General features: G+C 41.4%; 1 protein-coding gene across 1 annotated transcript; it reads right to left on the bottom strand.

Moving 5' to 3' along the window:
* Positions 1-8,484: 8,484 nt before the first annotated feature.
* On the bottom strand, positions 8,485-10,250 carry LOC311321545 (uncharacterized protein; the record flags this gene model as incomplete). The annotated part of the gene is made up of 5 exons (XM_084453540.1): positions 10,124-10,250; positions 9,087-9,281; positions 8,789-8,865; positions 8,557-8,607; positions 8,485-8,503 (listed from the first exon to the last, which is right to left on the bottom strand). The coding sequence occupies exons 1-5, from the start codon at positions 10,196-10,198 to the stop codon at positions 8,485-8,487; spliced, it is 417 nt and encodes a 138-aa protein (XP_084309666.1). The 5' UTR covers positions 10,199-10,250.
* Positions 10,251-10,535: the final 285 nt, after the last annotated feature.

Below are 10,535 nucleotides of genomic sequence, written 5' to 3'. Positions count from 1 at the left end.
AATGCTGGTAAAAAGATAGAGCGGGGACAGAGAGATAAGTAAGATAGAATGCTTTACAGCTTTTCAGTAGAGTGCTTTCAAAATAGATAGAGCGGGGACAGAGAGATAAGTAAGATAGAAGTAGAGTGCTTTCAAAATAGATAGAGCGGGGACAGAGAGATAAGTAAGATAGAATGCTTTACAGCTTTTCAGTAGAGTGCTTTCAAAAAAGATAGAGCGGGGATAGAGAGATAAGTAAGATAGAAGTAGAGTGCTTTCAAAATAGATAGAGCGGGGACAGAGAGATAAGTAAGATAGAATGCTTTACAGCTTTTCAGTAGAGTGCTTTCAAAAAAGATAGAGCGGGGATAGAGAGATAAGTAAGATAGAATGCTTTTAAGTAGAGTGCTTTCAAAAAAGATAGAGCGGGGATAGAGAGATAAGTAAGATAGAATGCTTTTAAGTAGAGTGCTTTCAAAAAAGATAGAGCGGGGATAGAGAGATAAGTAAGATAGAATGCTTTTAAGTAGAGTGCTTTCAAAATAGATAGAGCGGGGACAGAGAGATAAGTAAGATAGAATGCTTTTCAGTAGAGAGCTTTTAAAAAAGCTTTTGGGTTGTTGCTGTTTGGATCAACAGCGAGAGCAGTGGTGGAACCTGTGAGACAAGAAACAAATAGGTGTTTAAATAGTTTGTAATTCAGATATGACATTGTAATTCAGATGACATTCCCCAAATGAAAGTGAATTAAGATCCTGAAACCATGGTGTTGCTGGCAGCAGAGAAGAACAATACTCATGAGCTGATTTGTAGATACACTTGGATAGTGAAGAGTGAGCCTATTGAATTTGTTCAACTAAAGTAAAATACCACCTGACCTGCACTGTGTAATCTTCAAGGCCTAATAAAGTAATTGATTTAACCCTCACCCTTAAACACAGCTCAATGTTGCTGTTTTATTATTGTATCTATTTTTTAAGCAAATGGCTTATGGCATCTGGGCCACAGGCATGAAGCCCAATAACTAAACAAAATTGAGTGACTCACTGTTGAGTGTGGCCAACCAAAGGATCCAACCGGACTCTGTAGTATGACAGGGGGAGAGAAAGCACATTATATTAATATAGGGTTAGATTGGAAAAAGGTAGCTAATTGTCAAAACAACATAATTTATCCAGAAATATAGCGGATGGTTTTCATGCTTTAACTTACCTGAATCACAATCAAATCTGTGAAGAAAGACAAAAGACATAGGCATAAAAAAAAAGTGTTTCATTCTGTCCACAAGGGGGCGTCATAGCCTTTATGTTCATTGTGTTGCTATGGGAAGGCGTTATCAAGCATCTCAGAGTAGAAGTGCTGATCTAGGATCTGTTGTCCCGTTTGAATGACCGTAATGAGATTTTCTCAAATATATTGCATTGGAAGATGGTGTCATACTGAATCGTGAGGAAAGTTATATATGTCTGCCATCTAGTGGTGGCGGAAAAAACGAGGTTTCAGCGTGTAAATATCATAAAATCACTGTTTTACTCAGTAACGCAGCTTGTCGCAGAAATGCGACTTTGGCGCTAAGAGGGTTAAGTATATAATAATATAATATTACAAACCAACAGCTAATTACGTTCTTGGCTTGGATTATTAAATATGTAATTCTATCCACAGGAAAGGGAGGTGCCCTGGACTGTCACTTCCTCTGTAGGACCCACGCACGGTACAGTAGTAAGGTAGCAGCTTTGGGTTTTTAGCAGTTTTTGTCTCGTGGTGAAAAAGGTTTAAGGGAATATAACCAAACACCCGTTAATTTTTGAAACATTCTAATGTATTTAGCAGTCGTTCATTTGGTTATATGTTAGTCTGTTCAAAGATTAGCTAGCTATCCTCCTAACTTTCTTTTCAACACGTGTTCAACGGTGACTGGGCTGCTAGCTAGCAAGCTGTTGCAGCATGCCAGCGAGTGGTCAGTAACATTGGCCAACAAATTCTACGCCACGCATGGATGCAGTTACTGTAAGTAACGTTTATGTGAATACTGTATATCCTAACCCTAACCCTATCAATGTCCTTGTTTCTATGTTGCTTGCTTAGCTAATACAACACACAATTTCACTAGCCAACGGTAGCTTATAACGTTTATATGCTATTTTAAATTAGGAATGTCATCCTAACGGTAGCTAATTTAGTAGGTCGCTAATGTTACATGGATGGGCTAACGTTAGCTAACTAACGTTATGCAAGTCATTACGACTGGTGGCTTTGTGCTTTATGTACATAGAACCATGTTAAAGATTGAACGGGCTTTTAAGACTAGGCCATACGCTACCGCGGACGCGGGCTCAACGCAAGTTATAGCAGCCAGCCTTTACTCCGTCTCGAGCTAGTGCAGCTTGCGTAAGCCCGCGAAAGTTTAAATGGATTTGACAGGCTCGCGCTGTGTAGCTAGCTTCACCTCAGGTTAGCTAACGTATATTAATATAAAATAAGTTCGATTCCGTAATTAAGTAATACTAATCTATTTTACATTAATGCTGGGATATATAGTTGCTGTAATTGTACTTGATGTTAAATAACGTCAACTTTCAACGTTAAGAATGGCCCTTCACTATAAAGTCAGCTTAGTTGGCTAGCGCTAGCTAGATAGCTAACGGTAGCTACACAGTCGGAACATATATCTAGCTAGCTAATTAAGGCCAATAAAACATTAAGTTTTTGCTCAAAAGACCCGTTTTGGTAATATTTCAAATAGCTAATTTGGTCAGTCAGTGAGTCAGTCAAGTCTTATTCCAAATAGCTAACGTTAACGTCAGTCAGTCAGTCAGTCAGTCCAGCTAATTATTAACTAGTTAGCTACTGTAGCCCTAAATGTTTACTGATGTTGGATAAAATTAATAATATATGGTAACAAGCTATATATTCTAAATAATTATGGCTAGCTAGCTACTTGACAGAAGAATGTTACCTAGCTAGTTATGCCATACTTACTTCTCTCCAAGGGAAATGATGACAGTTCACCTTGTCAGTGGCTTATATAACTTTTCATCGAGCTCGAGCAGTCTTGGCTTTCATTGGACGATTCACTCTGGATCCAACATATTTACAATATAAAAATCGTAATATTTTTTTATTATTGTTACAACTTTTACTATACTATATATATACATAATATATAAAACATTTGTGTAATTATTATTTATTTGTTTCACCTTTGGCAATCCTGTGGCCATCAGAGGTTGCCTCACTATTAGCATAATGTAAATGTGTGTTGCCTGCTCACCCTGATCCCACATCAGTTTGTTGGCTGAGTTGACTGGCTGGAATAATAAGCAACAATCTGATTTGTTCAATAAAGGTCAAAATAGTTGCTTACTGAAGCATCATCACCATGGCTGATGATAGTTAGAAGGATGCTTACCGTGTGTGTGTTTGTGTGTGTCAATCCAACAGAATGACCAGGTCGGCCGCAGGAGGTGGGCCAACCATCTGGTGCAACTGCTGTGTTTTACAGACAGAAATGGACAGTGCATGCCCCTTCAGCTACAGGGCAGGAATGTCAAAGCCATGGAGGAAGAGGGTGATGAAGAGGATGACGACGACGACAAACGGTGAATTGTTCCGAAAGTATTTAATAAGAAATGTATACCTGCACATTTTATGTCCCACTTTTCAGCTTGCCAGATGAGGGGGAGGACCCGCATGCACACAAACACAGTTAGCAATCATACACTTTGCACGGTGAGGGTTAGTACACACTCAGTAACAGACTGTATTTACCACACCGCAATATGCATTCTTTGATCAAACATCATTCTTCAATCAAACATTCATTCTTGCACCACTCCTCTACTGGACCATCAGACCACTGTCAGAATGCAGGTCAGTACTTTCTGTCACATGCGCTTCACTCTCCTTCATTGAGGGTTCCTCGCTCAACACAGCCATTCCTCGCTCAACACAGCTAGCACAACAAAACTGGAGACCTACCTCTCACACACACTTTAACATCTTCTCTACAACCTTTCAACCTCAAAAGAGATGCTGATTTCTGATCACTGTATTACAGAGTGAGTCATGCTCATACACACACACACACACACACACACACACACACACACACACACACACACACACACTGGGTGAACCAAGGTGGGTTAGGGTTGATATATGAGATACGTGTACACGCTTGGGGGTCTTTATTGTTGATCTTCTCTCCCCTCTCCCCCTCTCTGTCAAGAGACCTCAGGACTGAATGGTGAGGATGGAGTGGAAGAGACAGCCAACAGTGTCCCTGAGATGTCCAAATAACATTCAGACATGCAGCTGCCAAGACAAGGACGCAGAAGTGAGTTACTGAGTGTTTTACAACGGCTGCTAGCCAATCAGAATGAAGTATCCAAACTCTCTGTTGTAGAATACCCCATTTTATTTATATTTATAATCTTTTTCTGTCTCTCACCTCCCTCCCTCCAGTCTGGACTTTGAGCAGATCTCCATAGACCCAGTGTGTAGCTGGAGGCTGGTACCGGTCAGACCTGCACATACAGGAAGCCCTCCGTCCAGAGCTCTACACTGTCAGCTCCAGTCACATGGTCCTGTTCTGTCCATGGAGATGATTGCAGCCCTGGGCTGCGTGTGTGCATTGAGGCTGGTACCGGTCAGACCTGCACATACAGGAAGCCCTCCGTCCAGAGCTCTACACTGTCAGCTCCAGTCACATGGTCCTGTTCTGTCCATGGAGATGATTGCAGCCCTGGGCTGCGTGTGTGCATTGAGGCTGGTACCGGTCAGACCTGCACATACAGGAAGCCCTCCGTCCAGAGCTCTACACTGTCAGCTCCAGTCACATGGTCCTGTTCTGTCCATGCAGATGATTGCAGCCCTGGGCTGCGTGTGTGCATTGAGGCTGGTACCGGTCAGACCTGCACATACAGGAAGCCCTCCGTCCAGAGCTCTACACTGTCAGCTCCAGTCACATGGTCCTGTTCTGTCCATGGAGATTATTGCACTGTACTTTAGATTGTGATTCTTGCACTTTGCCTTCAGCACTAGATTATGCTCTTAGTCACTTGTTTGTTTTAGAAAGAAGATGCACTTGTGAGTTCTGGCAAGTAGTAGTACATTGGCTCTTCCTACGTTAAATGCAATTATTGTTAGTCGCTTTGGATAAAAGCGTCTGCTAAATGACTGTAATGTAATGTAATGTATTGCAGCCCTGGGCTGCGTGTGTGCATTAAAGCTACAAACCTATTGAAACTTGTTTCAGTTGTCTTTGGCATTATTCATGCATTTATTTTGGGATAGAGGGATAGAATAAAGCCATGTGAGTTATTTTTCAAATTAACTAAACGCTAAGCATTCCAAGACCAGGATCCTCTGTCTGAATCCAGCACATGCATGGTTTGCAATAGCCTGAGGTCATTATTGCCTGTGTTGTCATTGCATGCTATACCCTACTGTAGTTTAAATTATATGATAATGACTTTATGTAGGCTAACTAAAAGTGCATTAGTTAGAATGACCCTTTTGCTTAGGTAAGTGAAGTTTCATGTTTCTCTGACACTTGTAAATATGAGCGCCTCTCCTAAATAGGCCGACACCGATTTATTTTGACAGCAAAGTGAATGGACCGGCAAAGGACCGTTGTCTGGCATGAGCGAGCGGAATGCGACAACGGGACTGAGAAGGGCTAGAGAAAACTATAAATGTTACAGCTTATATATTGACACCATAGGAATACTGAGAACTTGCAGAACATTTATATGGATAATATGTCAGTAGAGCTTATGGTGCGTTCGTTTATAACTGGGAGGTGGCAAATTGCGACTTGCTACTAGGAATGATTAAATAAAACACAGCATGAACTCGCACTTCCTCGTCGCAAATTCGGATATGTTTCTCAGCCCCCAGTTGCTCGAATGCACTAGATATAACTAGGTAACTGTGATATAATGGTATATAGATATAACTAGGTAACTGTGATATAATGGTATATAGCTCGAATGCACACAGGTCGGAGGTAGGTATTTTGCCACTTGCGACTTGCCACCCCCGACCACAAACGAACGCACCATTAAACACTGTAGGCATGGCGACAAGTTAGAAAATGGTAAAAATGCAAAATTAGCGTTGCCATACGTTTCAATGGGGAGCGCAGTTGCCGAACAAATCGTCATACAGCGAAAACTACAAGTCACACGGCTTAGATACTTATATTGTACGAATCAGCACAGTTATGGGAACGTTTCGATATATAATATGTGTATGAGCTGTTAAAACTGTAGGCATAGCGACAAGTTAGAAAAAGAGTAAAAATGCAAAATTAGCAGCTCAAAAGCTAGAGTGTGTTGCCATACGTTTCAATGAGGAGCGCAGTTGCCGAACAAATCGTCATACAGCGAAAACTATAAGTCACACTGCTTAGATACTTACATTGTACGAATCAGCACAGTTGTGTGAATGTTTTGATGTATAATATGTGTGTGAACTTTCAAAACTGTAGGAGTGCCAGCAGTTTACAAATTGTGTGAATATTTTCAAAGCAACTGCTGCCACCACTCTAAAAACATAAAATTTCTGAACATTCCAAAAGCATTTCAAGCAGTTTCAATAGGACAAAAAAATAGTTTTAAAAGTTAAATTTCTAAAAAACTATAACAAATATCAAAAATCTGAATGGATCCGTTCAAGAGCTGAACGTCATGAACATTTTAAAGTTTGAATGAAGTTTCTAGCACAAAGTATGAAGAACTAGTTAACGTCCAAAAAAGCGGGGAGAATAATAATAAAGAAAGAAATAGTGGGAATATCACAAGTTGGGCTAGCTTCTGCAAGCTAGCCCACCTAATGAACATCACCGGCAGCATTAACCAGCTTTTTGCGGTAGCCTGCCTCCTATCAAACTACCAAAATAAGCCACTAGTGAAGGCATGGGCCAAATAAAGTACTAACTGCAGTAAAACTTGCATACTGTACATCAGATCAACATGCATACACTAATCAGAAGACACATTTGAGTCATTGAGTTTTTTTTATGAAATAGTTTAATCTCTTATCACCGAATTCATCACACAATGCTGAAGTGGAGGACTGCTAAGAACAACCTTTATTACAGACCATGTCAGAGTTTAGCCTGTCGATAGGCCTTATGGGGCTGAAGAAATATATTATAAAGAAAAGGAGAGAGAGAGGGAGAGAGAGAGAAAAGGACATCAATTGAATTGAGAGAAAGAAAAAGTAAATGAAAAAAAGAAGAGCGAGAGAATATGGCTGTTCATGGGTAGTCATTCTAACAATGGATGCGTAGCTAAGCGCGTTGCACACAGAAAGAAATGTAAAACATTTACACACACGCATCTGTAAATACACACAAACACACTTTGAAATGTATAGTCATTGACAAATTAAACTGGAATATATCATTTCTTTGTGGAATCGTTTTCTTCTCGTCATTCCAACCTATACAGTGTACTGTATATAACACACAACTAAGCTTTTTTGGAGACAGACAAGTACTTTGGCATATACACATTGAAGAAAAACTGGTCAACTTTGTCCCTGATGATTGTGGTTATTTTGGGGTCAACATGGATACGCTGCACCATCATGTCGTCCTGGGCACAAATCACAAAGTCACACCACTGTAGCCCAGTGATCAGAAGTTGACCCTGCACCTGCCAGTAGTAACAGTGGCTTTCTCGGAGGGTCGAAGTTCCATACTGCATTTGAAGGTACTTACAGTCAACATAGCTCCTAACATTTGGGCACTTAATTTCAACAAGTCCAAATGGTGGCTGTGCGACTGGATCAAAAATGAGGCCATCTGGTGATGCACCAAGCCATGGTGCATCGGGGTGGATGACGAGGCCACAAGGGGTGTAGTTCACATTTTGCAGGCTGCAGTACTCCGATGCAGCCTCAAACTCCATGTCTGCACCTCTTTTCATGTCCGCAGTCTGCCTGGTACCTTTCATGATTCTTTCTGCAAGGGACTCTGCAGAGCTTGCTCCCCTCACAAAACATACCTCTCTAAAACGTGAGGAGGTGATCCTCGGACGACGGAGCTGATGCCACTCCTGGTCTGCTGCCTGTTCTCTTGTCGCTGCCTCAATCTTATAGGCCATGTCCAATGTGACCTTCAAGACAGATGAAATGGTATGAAAATGTAAAATCATGATTACAGACCAAAATGATCATGGTTATCATATTTGTCACAATTGCATTTTAATGATAATTTCAACTTCAAACAGTAATAACGGCCCTGACGGTTTATCATTAACTGGAAATAATTTCATCCCTACCTTCAAGCTTTCAAGGTGAAAGTGCTCCTCCTCAGTACAAACATGTACACACTCTGTTGGGGCAAGCCTGGACTCCACAAAAGGCAGCTGTGGGTTAGATGGAGGATCTTTGTGCATTTTGACCGACCTTGTGGGCAGTATGGGTTGCTGGTACGAGAGCACACTGCCCTTTTGTGCTAAGCCAAGTGTCGTCTCAACAAGGGTCTTCTCGTCAGTGATGTCCATATTTGCTGCAAGGGGTTTCTCTGTAATGTCAAAGTCTTTGTATATTTCTCCAATCTGCAGCATGGACATGTCAAGTGGGTCCCCAACCAAGCCCTTGTAAAGTGTACTTCTGTGAAAGACAATAATAGCGTCAGGCATCGTGTCATGCAGAATGACGCACGTGCACGGATGTATAGAGGAAAACTGACCGACCAAAAAATGTATGTAGGTCTCCCGTTGACATCCATTCTAAATTTTAGTTAATTTTAAATAATTCTTTATACACACTAACAGGCAGCTCACTATCTCACCTGATTCCTCCTCCCATGTGCCGGTTGAGTCTTGGTTTGGTGACAACTATTTTGTTTATTGGCCCAGGTTTCACTCCCTGACAAAAGACAAATAACATACAATCTCAACAATTAGACAACAAAATTGTGTGGGTGTGCATAAAGCATATGCGAAATCATCTATGAGTGCCTAATAATCCTGTCAAAACAAAATTCAATTCAATAATACATCCTTATATTATAAGGTTCCTCACCCATAAAAAGCTGGATTCTGGCATTGGCAGTTCAGTGGCTCTATGAATTGCATCTCATCACTTACCGCTGTTCTGGGCTTGTGCCATTTCTGCTCTGTCTCAGTGCAGGTGTGGACAGGGGGCACAACCTGTACATTAAGCTCAGAATAGTGCGCCGTTTGAAACAGCAAAGCAACTGTGTGGTTACACACTGCAGTACCAGCAACACAGGAGCAGCGGTATGACACGAGGATCACAGGGTCTGAATCCCGAAGCACTATCTGTAGAAAAGTATATGGAGAGAATTCTTACAGACTTGACACTGATTTGAGTATGATTGAACTTATCCTACTTGAGCAGTGGTCATAACAGATGAGATGTCATCATGCCACTGATGTCATGTAACAGTCTAGTTAGGTTGCTGGGGCAAGTTTGGCAATTACACGAATAAAATAAATATAATAACAGGATATAAAATCAGAGGCCTGATTACATGCAATGATGGGTGGCGCCCAAGAATGGAGCGTTCAAAGTCAGAATTGACTATACCCCAGTGACCTTACTATCAACACAAGTAACTTGGAACAATAGTGCATGCATTCACCAAGGCTCTCAGAATATGATATCTTGCCTTTTTACAGTCAGGGGGACCCAGTCATGATCTTGGTCACTGATTAGTCTCTAGTCTTATCCTGAGAGAGTTGGAAAACTGTCCCTGAACTGGAACTGATGGAGAACTCAGAACAGAACACCCAACCCATCCCTAACGTTACTCTCAGGCTGTGTGGCTTCTCGTTTTTCTTCATAGACCTGTAACAGGCAGCTCTGATGCTAACCTCACAAGTCAGCCTGTCTTTGTTAGAGACTGAGGGGGCAGAGTGACATTTAAAGCATATGACGTTAGTTTAAGTTTCCAAACATGCATAGCCTACTAGCTAACGGTTTCATGATGCTTTGATGTAGTTAGCTAGCTAACGTTATAAATGTTTCTGTCAAATTTGCGCCATAATGCAGAAATACATAAGCTTCTCTTACTCTACATACCCTCATAGTCGCAGATGTAGGAGGAAGCATATAGCTTAAAACCCTTGTCCATTTTGGTAGTAGGAGTTTTAGATGTTACCCTGCATATGCGATGGACATCGGTTATGCTGATCCTTGGTAGCTCCTGGAGGCATCGCGTGTAAAAAAGCGCCATATTCCAAAACGAATATCAAAATCCAAAGAATAAAATAACAAAATATAACTGGTGAAGGTGAAGAACAGGATGAGGGTCACGTTGCGTCGCTGGGTGTTTGGGTTTTTATTTTCTATCGCCAGGCAGGTAGAGCAGGTCGGGAGAAGTGGAAGTGAGCTGCCCCAGCTTCCGGTTTGGTCATGTGACCTTCGGCATAAGGCCTATTGCATATTGAAGTGGACCCAAAATATGCAGTTGAGGGAACAATGTGGGTTTTAGGGATGGCGCTACCACCACCTTTTATACACCGGTTTGGTCCGGGAATGCAAGTCACATGGATGAGAATATACACCACAAT

This window comes from Borostomias antarcticus, assembly GCF_949987555.1.
Source record: "Borostomias antarcticus genome assembly, chromosome: 19".
NCBI classification, from domain to species: Eukaryota; Metazoa; Chordata; class Actinopteri; order Stomiiformes; family Stomiidae; genus Borostomias; species Borostomias antarcticus.
Note: the sequence above shows the minus strand (reverse complement) of the source record. Positions and strands in the feature narration are given on the sequence as shown.